Source organism: Amblyraja radiata, chromosome 9 (assembly GCF_010909765.2).
Source record: "Amblyraja radiata isolate CabotCenter1 chromosome 9, sAmbRad1.1.pri, whole genome shotgun sequence".
NCBI classification, from domain to species: domain Eukaryota; kingdom Metazoa; phylum Chordata; class Chondrichthyes; order Rajiformes; family Rajidae; genus Amblyraja; species Amblyraja radiata.
In genome coordinates this window covers 33,971,360-33,987,605 of record NC_045964.1, presented here as the reverse complement: position 1 = coordinate 33,987,605, position 16,246 = coordinate 33,971,360, and the positions used below count along the sequence as shown (strand labels likewise).

Here is a 16,246-nt window from a genome sequence, read left to right as displayed (position 1 = left end):
CGAACGGACGCAATGCCGAAAGGCCAAATAACCGAAAGGGCGGGATGCCTAAAAGCCAACTAACTGAAAGGGCGCAATGCCGAAAAGCCAACTCACCGAACGAACGCGACGCTGAAGAGCCAAATAGCAGACATGACGTCGCCAGGGGGCGGGACTTGTCAGCGATTGGTCCAGACCCCCCCCCCGCGTCCATCACATCACTGGCCGGGGGAGACGGGAGGGTGGGGGTCATTTTCCCCACACAAGACCGCCCGGGGCTGGAGGGTGACTGGGCGCTCTGAACCCGAGCACCAAGGTGTAAGTGGCCGAAGGAACGCATCCCTCGGGACAGCCCCCACTCTTTCCCCCCCCCCCCTGGGGTCAGCGCTGTCCGGCCACGGCTGCCCTCCGCCTCGTCTCTCCCATGCGGCCGCACTGACGGGCTGTGGGTCGGCAGCACACACACACACACGAGGCCGGGTGGAGCAGAGTTGGGGACAGTCTGGTCCCTCCGCCCACCCAGTCACTGACCGCGATGCACCGCCACCGTATCCCGACCCCCACACCAGGGTGATTCACCCGACCCCCGGACCCCGATGGTTTCGGGTCGAGACCATTCTTCAGACCTGAAGACTGAGTCTGAAGGCAAATATGTGGCAAATATGTTATTGCTGCCTTTGTGTCGGGGAAGGGGGAAAGTTGCAGTTGAATAATTTGCAATTTCCATTTCATTCTTTTCCACTCTGGCTGATCGATACTGCGTCGCTCGGCTATCTTTCACTCGTGCTCATGAAATTGATTTCAAGATGCTCAGATGATCTAATGCGGTCATTGTTCCGAGCGCCAAATCCCTTCAGCTGTACCTGCAACTGAAGCTATGGGTGGAATAGTAGACCTTGAAGAGGCATTGACATTTTGTTTTTATGTAGAGGGATAATAGAGGTAAGGTATGTGATTTGACAGTAATGGATTGTCTGCGGAGGGGAAAAGAAGTACGATTTACTCGACACCGCTGCGAAAATGGCACTGTTAAATGCGCAAAGTTAAAAAACAAATGAACTGCAAATAAACAAAAAATACAGATTATCTGGTGTTTTGTGCGTGGGTGCTTGTTGTGTGCGTTACACAGGAAACCAGACTGTGTTTAAACAATTAAAAAATGTGCTTCTTGATACTGGAGGAGATAACATTGTTCGTTGTCATGCACACTTGTCATTGGCCCAGCCAGAGAATTTGTGTGTGCCCCACCCCGGTTATTTGGCTTTTCGGCATCATTTCCGTTCAATTATTTGGCTTCTACTTCTTCGCTTCGGCTTCTCGTCCTTCGACGCCACGTCCGAGTACCATACATGGTACCAAGAAGTGTCTTCAAACTGGATCCAGCAAAGGCTATGGTTCCTGGCAACTTTCAGGTGTTACTTAAGACTTGGGTGCAGAAGCACACAACGGATCCAATTTGCCCACAGCATGTTCATCCATCTGATATATTGGAAAAGTGCCCAAGTATGACCAGCCCACAGAAAATACAACATTAAATCCAGCCAATTGCTGCCATTTTAGTCTCAATCATTAGCAAAGTGAAGGAAGGTGTTTTAACATTAGCATCAAGTAGCATTTAGCAAAAATCGGTGAACAAGGTATTGTTTTCTGCCTTAGTATATATTTTCAAATCTCCAATGGCCTTGGACCAGCAAGAACAATGGATCCAAACTCCACAGGTAAGAGTAAAAGTGACCATCTTTGATAGCATGGCAGTATTTGATCACGTGGCTAGAAGGAATCTCAGTGAAATTGGATAATGGGAAATGAAGAAAACTCCACTGGTAGTAGTTAGAATCAAACCTAGCATAAAAGAAGGCAAGAGCCTCCAGATACTAGAATATGTAACAAAAATAAAGAACAGCTGGAAGAACTCAGCAAATCAGCCAACATCTGTGGAGGGAAATCGGCAGTTGAGGTTTTGGTTTGAGACCCTTCATCTCAACTAAAAGATTAAAGGGAAGTAGTCAGAATAAAGAGGTGGGGGGAGAGAGAGGCGAGGCAGGATTGATTGGCAGATAACCATACAGTGGGCAAAGGAAGGGTGGAGATGGCAACGGAGGCTGGGATCAGGTAGATTCAGAAATCTGATGAAAGGAAGGTAAAAATATGAACTGAATGAGTGGTGGTGGAAGATGGGGGAAAAACAGGGAAGGGAGGAATGGGTATTGGGGGAGCGGGGGTGTTCTAGTGGGAGGAAAAGTGTGGGAAAGAAGGGAAAATAAACAAAAGAGGATGGGGGCTTGGGTTAAGGTGGGAAAAAGGGTGTGTGTTAGGGCACCAGGGTAAAAGAGATGTTCTTTTTTCAAGAATCACGTCTCCTACATCCTGTGTCAAATCATCTGCCTATCTAAAAAACCCCATCATCTGGGACCACCTATCACATGCCAGGCTTTGTCCTGCCCCTCCTCTCTTTCAGCTTTCTCCCCCCCCCACCACCACCACAATCTGAAGGGCTCCGACCCAAACGTTACCTGTCCATGTTCTCCAGAGAATCTGCCTGCCACTGAGTTACCTCAGCATAATCTATTTTATGGTGAACCAGTATCTACAGTTCCTTGTACCACCCACCAACCTACTGTTGTCCTGCCTTAAACTTGCACACATACTTGTTCTTTTGATTCTCTTTGGAATTCTGGGGGTTCTTAATATGGTATAATAGCCACTTCACTGTTCCTTGATCATTCCTCTTTCACTTAATTGTATTTGTTAATCAAACATTCTCCGTCATCCAAGAACAACTTAAAATTATCATCTGCCTATCAAAATTATTTGTAAGACATATTTTATTATAAAGTCACAATCTACACAGTAGAAATTTGTTTTGAGTGAATCAGAGACTTGTAAATTACAAAACAGTTACAATTTTAAGTATTAGGATCACTTAATCTGAACAATAAAGTAGAGATCATTGATGCATAGAAACTTTGTAAACCCAATAATTTTTTTGATATTTTGATAAACATTCAAAAATCCTTTAAAATGTGCTCATTATTTTGCTTGTTGTAAAAGATTCAATTGCAGTAAGATAAAACTGATGTACGAAAGTTATAAGTTCTGACTGCCATTGGCTGCCAAATTAATTTAAATTGTTCAAAGCTGTTAATTACTCTGTGCACAGCCAGCCAGATAAGTGATTTTTTGGGGGAAAGCTGGTCCAGCCAGTATTCTGAACACTGATTTTGAAAAATAAAAAGGTACTCTGTGGGTAAGAAAGCATTATAGGTCACTACAAATGATCACAAAATTATGGAATATTCAACCAATGATTTGGAATGGGGTTGGGGGTTAGAGTTAACTCTATCGGGAATTTAATTAGAGGACGTTATCACAGGGAGAAAAAAGAGTAGTTTCAGCCCTATTTATACCTGTTTCTTTCATTCCCCTTACACCTTGTTTGTTGATTATATAGTTGCAGAATGATTGGGGAAGATGAGGGGCAAAAATAATTTCCATTCTTCGTATAACTGTCCCAGTAGTTGAGGCACACACTTCGCCTTCAGGAAACTTTCCTTCTATGCATATATGTGTCCGACAAACCATCAGCCTCATCAAGAGTTGATTTGACCAGGTTAATCCTAGGGCTGGCAATACTCTTCTGTCCAACAAGCTGGAAAACAACAACAGAATGTTAGATAACTGTGGAACATCTGAGACCACAAAAATGAAATACCAGCACATTAAAAACATTGCTCATTCAAACAATTTGATGTAACAATTGCATGTTTTTTTATGCTAGCAGTGATAACACATGCCAAAATCTTTGTTCTCCTCTAGTTCTGTCCTCCAACACACTGCTAATTTCATCATTGCATCACTGGCTTTCAGCTCTGAATTTCCTCCCCAAGCCTCTCTATAGCTCTATTCTCCTTTAATATGTTGTATAAAATGTAGCTGAGTAAGCATCTGGCCATCTGACCTAGCATCTCGAAGATTAATTTTGTTTCATGGTACTTTCATGTGGCACACTACAATGTTTAGTCAGGTTGCCAAATGAATGCAATTTGATGTCCTTTGTAAAGAATTATAGTTAATTACAGCTAACCTCATCCCATTGCCTACATGTTCCCTAATCCTTCCTCTTACACTTTTTAAAATTTGCCTCTAAATACATGTCAATAATTTAATCATCTCCATATGACAATAAGTTCCACATTCTTATTACTGTTTGGATGTTTGCATAATGGATTTATTAGCAACACAGACCTATGATCTTTGGTTTTGTATTCCCTCTGCTCTACAATTAGTTTTTTCCATTTTATCAAATTTATAAAACTGTTGGATCACCATTGGGACTTTTCTTTCAAAGAAACTTCTATGTTTGACCTACTTAACAGTTGTTTCCTATTCCTTCTCATATAATTGTAAACATATAATTTGCACTTTATCCAATGCTTATCATTTTGTAGGACTTTTAGACAGACAAGGGTAGAAAGGGTTTAGAGGGTGATGGGCCAATAGAGGCAAATGGGGACTGCCCAGTATGCCAACTTGGTTGGCATAGACAAGGCAGGCCAAAGGGCCTGTGACGTCCTGTACAACACGATGATTCTATGATTCATCATAACCTTAGTATAACTGACTTTATGGAAATTTAACCCGTTCTCCCATTTTGAATTTGATTTGAAATGGAATGTGATGAAGTGTCTCATTTAAATGTCTGTTTACTTTCCACAGATGCTGCCTGCCCTTCAGAAGGTTTCCAGCATTTTCTGTTGTTATTCCACTATTTTGTTACTTTGTACTGGTACTTTTCAATTATTTGTAAATCTGTACTTACTTTTCATTTCTACTCGATTTGAACCTTTACAGTTTAGTTTTTTATGGCACAAAATAATTCATTATTTAATATACAAAGGAGTAGGCAAAACAAATTCTACTTGCCCAAGTTCACTATGAGCCAAATGAGAATCACTGACTGCACCTGTTACCTGCAAAAGAGCAGAAAAACACTTTCTCAAAAAACTAATACTTTGGTTTATATATTGATGTTCTGTATATTAGAGGTTTGAACATAGAAATGAGAAGTGAGAGACCACTTGACTCTTCAATCCTGCTCCACTATTTAATAGCTGACCTAATTGTAACTTTTGCACTACTGTCTATCTATGGTTTCACCTTTTCAGCACCTTGCTAATCAAATATCCATTCACCTCTGCTTTACAAATATTTAAAGACTCTGCTCCCTCACTCAGGAAAACAAAATCACTTCCATCTTAAATGGATAACATCTATATAAATAAAAGTCTCATCTTGACCACTTCCTGTTTGCACTGCATATTGATTTTAGAAAAAATGCTACCACTTACGGCTGTGATTTTTGGCCATCTTTGACTCAGAGTCCCCCTCCGCTGCACAGGACAAGAGGATTTTTCCCATCGATGAAAACTAAAAGACTTATTAATGTTTTTTAAAATGTTGAGATTCTCTCTCCTGTCAATCACGCCTGGTGGGAGGGGAGGAGCTATAAAACCCGGAAGTGTGGGGGGGCTTAGTCTCTGCAAGATGGGGGAGGGTGAGGGTCACGATTCTCAGTCTGAGCTGGAAATCTACAGAACACTGAGAATATTGACCTGTGAGTGCCCTTTATGTCTTTTTAAACTGCCTTTTGCAACTGTGGCTATTAAAATGTGTGCCTTTTGCAACCGTGTGCATTTTGCAACCGTGAAAAAAGATGAAAATGTCTAAAATTGATTGTCCACCCTCTCCCCATAGTCTCTCACCTGTTTTTAGCAGAATTTCTGGCAGTTTCCAAGCTGCCAGCCTGCCAGGCTTGAGTTGCTGAACTGCCAGGCCTGAGTGGCTGAGCTGCCAGCCCAAGAATCAATTCGGCCCACAATGTCCATACTAGCCCTCTGGAAAGCTGTCCCTTCGGCCCACAACACCCATGCTAGCACTCCAGAAAGCCCCCCACAATGGCCAGCAATCTTGGAATTGGTGGAGAGGTGGAATATTGTGTTGGGGGACCAGCATTCCCATGTAACACTTAGTCTAGTGTTATTTTAGAACAATGAATTCAGGTTTTAGGTTCTCCTCGAAGAAATAGTCTTTCCACAATCCCCTCCCACACACTCCCTCAACTTAGTCGAGACCCTTCGGAATCCTGCATGTTTCAATCGTCATACACCCTTCAACTCCATCAGATACACGTTTTGGCTGTCCAACCTTTCCTCATAAGATTTATCACGATTCAGAAGGCCACTATTTGGCCCATAGGATCCACATCACTCCAGAGGAACATTTTCTTTCTATTTCCTCACATTTCTACAAATTAGACTCTTACATGTATTCAGTGACTCCCCTTAGATTTATTTTGCCATTAACTGACATCAAGGAATAATTTACGATAGGCATTTAAGTTATCTGCACATCTGTGGGATGAGCTAGATGATGGTGCCAGAGTGTGGTGACTCTGGCATGCTCTTCCCAGAGATAGTGTTATCATCCAATACAACTATTCTACTTCTTTTAAATCTCTTTTCTACCTGCAAGTATAGCACAATTTCTAAATGTTTTGATATTAACTATAATCTGCACTCTGTATCCTTCCCCTCAGTCCCATCTATTGCACTTGAGTTTGATTTGATTGTATTTATGTATGGTAGTATCTGATCTGGTTGGATAGCTTACAAAACAAAGCTTTTCACTGTACCTTGGTACATGTGACAATAATAATCCTAAATCTATGGAAAGAAACCCACATGGTCCAGAACAGAACGTACAATCTCTGCCCAGATCCTATCGTAGGTCAGGATTGCATGCAGGTCTCTGGAACTGAGATGCAGAAGTACTCAATATTGTGTCGCTATTCCATGTATTAGTCTAGCAGGCCTTCTCTGAGCTGCTTTCATTTCATTAATATCTTACCTTAATAAGGTGATTATCAAAATGCTCCAGAAATGGTCTCACCAGTGCAATAAATGAAACAAAACTACCTACTTTTGTATTCAATTCCCAACAGAATAAACAACAAAATAAAGTTACATAAGGGAACCAGCAGAGAAGCAGGCCATTTAGTCCAATCAGAGGTAGGCATTAAAATAGATATAGATAGTGAAAATGGTCATTAAGAATTACAGTGGGATTGTGGTCAGTTGGCAAGTGTAGTTTAATTAATATGGGTGATCTTGTAGAGGTGCATAAAATTATGAGGGGAATTAGACAGGGTGAATAGGAAATATTTTTTCTTCCAGAGTAAAGGAAATCAAGAACTTGAGGGCATAGGTTTAAGATGAGAGGTGACATTTTCAAACAGCAATAAACAAGTCAGAATAGTGTATGCTTTGGACGAGAATGTAGAAGCGATGGTAAACCCAGGTATACATTGCTTTTGTCCTCGGTTGAAGACTTAAGATGCAAGTAAAAATGATCATGTATTGCTAAATGCTAAATAAGAACAATACACTGTTAATTGGAAAGCCATACCTGATTGACACAGATGATGGGGCTACAAAACCTATGGCTGAGGTGGTGGAGCATAGTTCCAAACTTCTGAAGACATTTGGCTTTCACAATAGAATCAGCGGCCCCAAATTCGCATCTGACTAAAGCTGCAATCGAATCTATCACTACCAGACGTATCAAGCCACGTGATAGTAATATTGGTATTCTTTTACTAAGACAGTGATTGAAGGATTCCTATCAAATCAAATTGACAAAACAGATGCAGTCATTTAATTATTTCCAAATCAATGTTTAAATGAGAGTATTAATATTTAATGTACATAAAAATGTAATCTTTTAGCAGATAAAATAGTACTTATTTTTAATCAAGAGACTCCCTACAAGGTACCAGTTCTTTACACTCTTCACTACCATCAACCTTGACTGCTCTAATACAAACTAATCAACATTTTGATAAATAAATGTTATCTAATGATAAAAAAAGATTCCGAGACTTCAGTTATAATCTAAGGGCCAAACTGTTCTAGCCAGTGGTCAACACCCTGCGTTTATCTCTAACTTACAAGCTGAGTAAAGATAGGGTCTCCCACAACATACAACCATTCTATGTAATACATATAAGAATAGTTCAAGTTCAAGTTTATTGTCATGTGTCCCTGATAGGACAATGAAACTCTTGCTTTGCTTCAGCACACAGAACATAATAGGCATTGACTACAAAACACATGAATAAATAAACTGATAAAGTGCAAAATGACAGATAATGGGTTATTAATGTTCAGAGTTTTGTCCGAGCCAGGTTTAATAGCCTGATGGCTGTGGGGAAGTAGCTATTCCTGAACCTGGTCGTTGCAGTCTTCAGGCTCCTGTACCTTCTACCTGAAGGTAGCAGGGAGATGAGTGTGTAGCCAGGATGGTGTGGGTCTTTGATGATACTGCCAGCCTTTTTGAGGCAGCGACTTCGATAAATCCCCTCGATGGAAGGAAGGTCAGAACCAATGATGGACTGGGCAGTGTTTACTACTTTTTGTAGTCTATTCCTCTCCAGGGCACTCAAGTTGCCGAACCAAGCCACGATGCAACCGGTCAGCATGCTCTCTACTGTGCACCTGTAGAAGTTAGAGAGAGTCCTCCTTGACAAACCGACTCTCCGTAATCTTCTCAGGAAGTAGAGGCGCTGATGTGCTTTCTTGATCATTGCAACAGTGTTCTCGGACCAGGAAAGATCTCCAGAGATGTGCACGCCCAGGAATTTGAAGCTCTTGACCCTTTCAACCATTGACCCGTTGATATAAACGGGACTGTGGGTCCCCATCCTACTCCTTCCAAAGTCCACAATCAGTTCCTTGGTTTTGCTGGTGTTGAGGGCCAGGTTATTGTGCTGGCACCATATGGACAGTTGCTCAATCTCTCTTTTATACTCGGACTCATCCCCATCAGTGATACGTCCCACGACAGTGGTGTCGTCAGCGAACTTGATGATGGAGTTCGCACTATGACCGGCTACGCAGTCATGAGTATAGAGGGAGTACAGCAGGGGGCTGAGCACGCAGCCTTGAGGTGCTCCCGTGCTGATTGTTATCGAGTTTGACACATTTCCACCAATACGAACAGACTGTGGTCTGTGGATGAGGAAGTCGAGGATCCAATTGCAGAGGGATGCGCAGAGACCCAGTTCTGCGAGTTTGGTAACCAGCTTGGAGGGGATGATAGTATTAAATGCCGAGCTGTAATCAATGAATAACAGCCTGACATATGAGTTTTTGTTGAGAATAAGACCGTCCTTGGGTAATGAGAGTAAAAAAAACAAGCCACATAACCTGGTTCATCCCTGTCAAAGTTGTCAAACCTCTAATGAAGCACCCAGCATAGTCAGATATATCAGAATGTGGATGCCAAGGGGTTCAGGACTTCATGAATGTACAGATATCCTGAACTTGCTGTTACTGTATTTATGCAGACTTACCAGCACTTCTGGCAAGCAATTTAATATCATTGATTTTAATAGACACACATACTTAAAATAATCTACTAGGTAAATCCGCAATCACACTAGATAAAGCATATGTACTCGTTCTAGCAGTGATAGCACTTGTTAAGGGAAAACCCAGGATTGTAGCAGGAGCTGGATTATTCACATGCCTATACACACCAAGAGTTATGGTTAAGCAACATTGAATCACATCTCTCTACAAGAATTAGCAGAAGAACAGCTCAAATATTTCAGTTGAATCATCTTGAAGACCAATATAGGTGGGTTTAAATTAAGTGAAAGTTTCTTAAAGTTTATAGTGAATAAACCTTTGTGAACTTGCTTTTTATCTTTCTCACACAAATTCACTTTAAAAGTCAACATGTATCAATTATTGTGGACTTACTTTCTCACACAAATTAAAAGTCTAAATATTTATTTTATGACGTAATTTTTCAATGTATGTACTCTTTCCCAGTACAAAATGTTAATCAGACACCTTTTAATTTCTTTAGTACCAAGTACTGGCACATTTATACTTGTCCATATATTGCTATAAAATTAGGTATCTTCAAATCTTTATTTGTATCATGTTATCTCTATGTATGGAAAATTATTTTTGTATGGAAAATATAACAGTAAAATCTATTGTGTAAGAAAGAACTGCAGATACTCGTTTAAATCGGTGGAAACAAAATGCTGGAGTAACTCAGAGGGTGAGGCAGCATCTCTGGAGAGAAGGAATGGGCGACGTTTCGGGTCGAGGCCCTTCTTCAGACTTACCACATCAGCAACATGTTCAATAAAGATGTTGTTACCAAACTTAATATTGTTTACAACGTCAGCAGGTACATCAGCTCTTAACATGGGCTGAAAGGCAATCAATTGCTGCAAACGTTTATTTGGAAAAGCATCCTCTGTACAAATATACACAGCTCCTAGGATAAGAGATTCAAAAATTCACAAGTGTTTGTGGGGAAATGTAATGAAATGCAAATACTGACAAAACAAACATTTAGCTTTATATTTAGACATGGGAATGCAGAATATATAATGTTTAATGATATCAATCGATTTAAAAAAGTGCAGTAACACATTCATTTTGCATACCTGAACTCTATAACGCTCTCAAAACCTTTGTACTTGTAATTGTTTAAATGTATTCTGCACTCTAATGCTGAACCCTTCAGAGTTCTACAAGATTCCATAAGTATGTCATGAGAGTTATGTCAAGAGGGTAACTAATAGGGAAAGAATAAGTCCCCTTAAGGCTTGTTGTAGTCATCTACTGTATATGCGGAGCTACAGGAAATGGGTAAGATTGTAACATTAATATTTCTTAACAGAAATTTACCGTAGAGAAGTTCATAGGAATTAAGCAACTAAGGGAAATAAGGGAAATGAACAATAATGTATTGGAACATATCTACATCACAAAAGAGATGGCCCATGTTGGCAGTGTTAAATTCCAAGGGCTTGATAAAGTCAATCCACGGGAGGCTAGGGAAAAATTTGCAGTGGAACTGGAAGAGATATTTGCTTCACAGATGATGTACCAGAAAGTCAAGAAAGTAGCTTTTTTGAGCCTTTATTTAAGAAGGGTTACAAGCCAGGGAGTTACTGGCAATAGTTCCCAGAAAGTGGTGACGCACGTAGACAGTGTGGTAAAGAAAGCATTTGGCATGCTTCCCTTCATCAGTCATTGAGTATTGGAGTTAGGATATCATTTTACAACTGTCGTTCATGTGACCACACAGGCATTACCAGTTTTGATCACCCAGCTACAGAAAGATTGTCATTAAGCAGGAATGCATGCAAAAAAGATTCACGAGGATGTTACCAGTAGTGGAGGGTGAGAAGCTGGATAGGGTGTACATTTTTTTCCATTCAACATTGGAGGCTGAGGGATGACATAGAAGTTTATAAAATCACGAGGGGTGTAGATAAGGTGGATAGTCACAGTCTATCTGGGGCTTGAGGGTCTAGAACTAGAGGACATAGATTTAAGGCGAGAGAAAAAAGACTTAAGGGGATCTGAGGGGCAACTTTTTCACACAGTGATGGAAGTGAGAGAGATGTAGGGACAGGTGTTGCGTCTCCTGTGGTTGCAGAGGAAAGTGCCTAGGGAGGGTGTGGGTTGAGTGGGAAAGGATGAGCAAACCAAGGATTTCCGTTGGGAATGGTCTCTCTGGAAAGTGGAAAAGGGTGAGGAACAGATGTGACTGGTGGTGGGATCACATTGAACGTGGCAGATATGTTAGGAGTAGATGCGCTGGATGCGGAGGCTAATGGGGTGAAAGGTGCGGGTCAGGGGAACTCTAGCCTTGTTTTGGCCGGAGGAAGGGGAGCGAGAGCGGAAATACAGCATAGTGGTTTAAAAGACATTTGGACAGGATGATAGAAAAGGTCTAGAGGGATAAGGGCAAAATGAAGGAAAATTGACTAGCTCAGGTAGACATGTTGGTTTGCTTGATTGAGTTGGGTGGAAGATTCTGTTTCCATACGCGTTAATTCTATGAATCCAAGGTGTCTTACACTTTACTTTGAGTGCATTCATTGAAAAATTCTGCACCAAGTTCAAGGAGCTGGAAAGACCATCTCTTCCTCACTTTGCATGGAAGACATGATTTGTTTTTAATTAGCTTGTTAATTTACGTTTTTCCTTTTAATGTATCTGGAAACATTTTAGGTATTTATGATTAAGTTTGATGTTTGTGTTGCAACTTTAAATACGTTTTTGAAAAGTGTTTTTGCCTTGACTGTTCTGGCAAGTTTAGGGGCCTGATTTAGCAAACAAATATAAAACATTATTTTTTCATGTGATACTCTTAATGCGAAGACAATATTTGTTGCTGGTCACAAAATCTTCCCTCATCGATAATAATGCATTTTCTTTACAACAATGCCTTTGAATTAAATCTACACTATTATTAACAGATGTATTAAGCAACTTTTTTTTTAAATCCTGGAAACATTCAGTTCAAACTCCTTTTGTAACAATTATATGGAACAAATTTCTTGTATCCTGACACACGTTTTCCTTTTCAATCTTTTACATTCCAGTGAAAATAAATGTATCTCCTTTTGCTATATTTAACTCGTTGTTTCAGAATGTGATATAAAGTTTACCTGATTCCTGTCCACCATATCTGCATGGGAACTGTACAGACAGACAGAGCTGCATGCAGATTTGAGTCTTCCCTGCTGAACTCTCTCCAACAATTTCTGTAATTCCCATTAATGGAATTCCACCTCCCAGTAGCAAGTCCAATATTGGGCAACCCATGCTAAGTCTTTGATTCTGGGTTGGAAAAGGACATTGTCCATTGTACATCTGGAGGGCTGAAGAATGAACAGCTGTATTATTACATACTTCCTTGTTATTTATATTTCCCTTCATTTAGTTTCTAGCCATGAGAATATCCAGAAAAGCAAATAATCCGTGTATTGGTTAAGTTTGGAAGACTGAATCAACTCATTAGGTAAGATTTCTTCCCTTCTGCCTGCCAATTCCCCACTTACAGAAGAATGAACAAACTCAAGAGAAATAAATGCTTGTGGAAGATCCACATCTAAACCGCATGCATGAATGTTTCAATATGCAATGAACTTTTGGTATTAGATAAGTAATCCAGGTTACTGAACCTATTGCATACCTCCATCAGTTTGCTACTTCTGGAGTACGGGTTAAGTTCTTCTCCCTAGTCCAGAGACACTTACCAAAGTCTATCATGGTTAATGTTTAAGAAGGAACTGCAGATGCTGGAAAATCGAAGGTAGACAAAAATGCTGGAGAAACTCAGCGGGTGAGGCAGCATCTATGAAGCAAAGGAAACAGGCGAGGAGGAGAACTTCTTCAAAGTAGGCATACCTTGAGGAGATTTTGCAGTGGAGTAGACAAAATGTTTAAGAAAGAACTACAGATGCTGGAAAATCGGAGGTAGTCAAAAATGCTGGAGAAACTCAGCGGGTGAGGCAGCATCTATGGAGCAAAGGAAATAGGAGAGGAGGAGTTCTTCAAAGTAGGCATACCTTGAGGAGATTTCGCAGTGGAGTAGACAAAATGTTTAAGAAGGTCTATCATGGAGTACTTAATTATTCCAGTTTACATTTATTGTTACTTTGCTAACCCTCAATACTGGAAAAAGTTACTGAATGTACCTTATCCAGGGAATCTTTCACAAATTTACTACTGTTACAAAACAAATGTTAATGTTTTATTCAACATGGTTGTTCCATCCATCATTTCTTTCCATTTTCCTATCTCAGCCTTGAAAGTGGAAACTTCCAATGTATTGTAATTTGCATGTTTTCCTTGCAAATGGTTGAGTTTTCAAATTCCCTGATTTACTTCTCCATTTTATAGACATAAATCAGTAGATTATTGGCCCCTGTAAATTGACTCTAGTTTATATTGGCCGCAGAATCGGGGAGGGGTGTGTGTAGAATAGGCTGCAGGGTGCTTTGTGAGCTGGCATTAACTGGATGGGCTGAATGCAGTTAAATCTAAAATTAATATAATTTCCCAGTGAACATTGCAGAGGTCTACTAAATTACAAGAGAAGACATTGTTGAGCCCAACCAATTATTTCTTGACAGCCATGTGGTGGTTCATAGAAGACAATCAAAATAAAACAGTAGTTGATGAAATCACATTTTGCTTGGGCACCAGGATTCCTTATAGCTCTCAATTTATGCAACTGCTTACTGACTTACTTAGCAGACTGGATTCAAACTTTATATACGGTTGAATAACACCCTAAATAGTGTATTTTGGAGACAAGCCTTCCCTCATTTCTTGTTTACTTTTCATTTAACAATCTATTTCTATTTACAAATACTATTGAAGTCTCGTGACCACCGGGTGGCGCCAGCAATGGCTGCCTCGCCAACAGTCTGTCTGTCCTTTCCTTCTTTGTGTTTAATAGTAGTATGTGTTCAATGTATGTTTTTAGTGTTCTTTAGCTTGTTTTATGTGGGGGAGGTGGGGGTTGGGGGAAACTTTTTCTAATCTCTTACCACGACGGAGATGAAATTTTTTCCGTATCATATCTCCGTCCGCACTGCGTCCTAACATTGAGGAACTGGCGGCCTTTACTGGAGACCGATTTTGAGAGCTCCACCACAGGTGCCTACAGGACTTTAACATCGCGTAGCCCGCAATCCCTTTGCTAGGGATCGACCTCGGAACTCCAACCATGGGTGCTTGCAGACTTAACATCACGGAGCCCGCGGTCTCTGGTCAGAGACCGACTTTGGGAACTCCAAGCCGCGGAAGTTTTGATCGCAACGAAGAGGGAGTTTCGATCGCCCTGACGCGGGAGCTTCGACCGCCAGCTGCGGGAGCTTCAATCGCCCCCGACAGATGGTTCGACTGCCCCGACCGCGGAAGAATAAAGAGGAAGAAGCTTGGACTTTTTTACCAGCGAGTGCTGTGTTGGATGTTTATGTTAATTTTTATGTAGTTGCGTGTTGTTGCTTTTTTTTCGTATGGCTGTATGGTAATTTGCATATAAATGTACCTGAATTGGTACATGTGAAAAGCCCTTTGAAACCTAGTACCTTTAGTCTTAAATCTCCTTAAATTACAGAAAGATAAACACCTCACACCAAGCTCTAGAATAGCTCTTGCCATTCCTTGTATAAGGGAACATTTATGAAATGCTATCTGAACTTTAAAACAAAGTGCTGTTTAGCAGTTTTAAACAAGCTACATGGTTCAAGATAAAAAAATAATGACTGAAAATGTTGATATTTTAAATGCATATCATATGTTCATCTTGAAAATGTCAGTGATATTTGATCTCAGTCCTACAAAGATGTATTACTATTTATTTTGTCACCCACCTGTCACCACTGGATCACTCTTTGTTGCCACAGCAACAGTTTTATGCAAATACTGCACATCACGATTGGACAGTTTAGTAAGTCGCTGCAGATCCGGTCCCGATAAGCTCAAGATCTCTTTCATTGATTGGATGTTTGCTGTAGGAAAAAAGATAGGTCTTTACAAAAAGCATTGCAAGTCACATGACTATAATTATCTGGTTTAAAAGCAAAGGTAATCTACAGTACATCACATGAAGGGGGCATGTTCCTTGTCATCCCTACCATAATTTTCTGTAATGCCAACCCTTGATAACAATTTCTTATGTAGTTTGGTTTATTTAATTACTTTCTTTTACATTACAGCCAAAAGAGATGGGGGAGATATTGAACAATTTATTTTCTTCGGTATTCACCAAGGAGAAGGATATTGAATTATGTGAGGTAAGGGAAACAAGTAGGGTAGCTATGAGAACTAAGAGGATCAAAGAAGAGGAAGTACTGACACTTTTGAAAAATATAAAAGTGGATAAGTCTCCAGGTCCTGACAGGATATTCCCTAGGACATTGAGGGAAATTAGTGTAGAAATAGCAGGGGCTATGACAGAAATATTTCAAATTTCATTAGAAACAGGAATGGTGCCGGAGGATTGGCGTACTGCGCATGTTGTTCCATTGTTTAAAAAGGGTTCTAAGAGTAAACCTAGCAATTATAGACCTGTTGGTTTGACGTCAGTGGTGGGCAAATTAATGGAAAGGATACTTAGAGATAATATATGTAATCATCTGGATAAACAGGGTCTGATTAGGAACAGTCAACGTGGATTTGTGCCTGGAAGGTCATGTTTGACTAATCGTCTTGAATTTTTTGAAGAGGTTACTAGGGAAATTGATGAGGGTAAAGCGGTGGATGTTGTCTACATGGACTTCAGTAAGGCCTTTGACAAGGTTCCACATGGAAGTTTGGTTAAGAAGGTTCAATTGTTGGGTATTAATAGTGGAGTAGCAAGATGGATTCAACAGTGG

General features: G+C 40.4%; 1 protein-coding gene across 3 annotated transcripts in view; it reads right to left on the bottom strand.

Moving 5' to 3' along the window:
- The window catches only part of xrcc3 (X-ray repair cross complementing 3), a 28,647-nt gene that overhangs the window by 4,455 nt on the left and 7,946 nt on the right, over window positions 1–16,246 (bottom strand). The window contains exons 2-7 of one of the 3 annotated variants that reach the window (XM_033027067.1): window positions 15,242–15,379; window positions 12,524–12,736; window positions 10,178–10,332; window positions 7,444–7,656; window positions 4,903–4,949; window positions 3,387–3,628 (exon numbers count right to left, since the gene is read on the bottom strand). In XM_033027067.1, coding sequence (XP_032882958.1) covers window positions 3,387–3,628; window positions 4,903–4,949; window positions 7,444–7,656; window positions 10,178–10,332; window positions 12,524–12,736; window positions 15,242–15,379 — 1,008 coding nt within the window. Of the gene's footprint in view, window positions 1–3,386; window positions 3,629–4,902; window positions 4,950–7,443; window positions 7,657–10,177; window positions 10,333–12,523; window positions 12,737–13,265; window positions 13,326–15,241; window positions 15,380–16,246 lie in introns of those variants that run through there. The other 2 variants (XM_033027068.1, XM_033027070.1) reach the window with 2 other exon arrangements.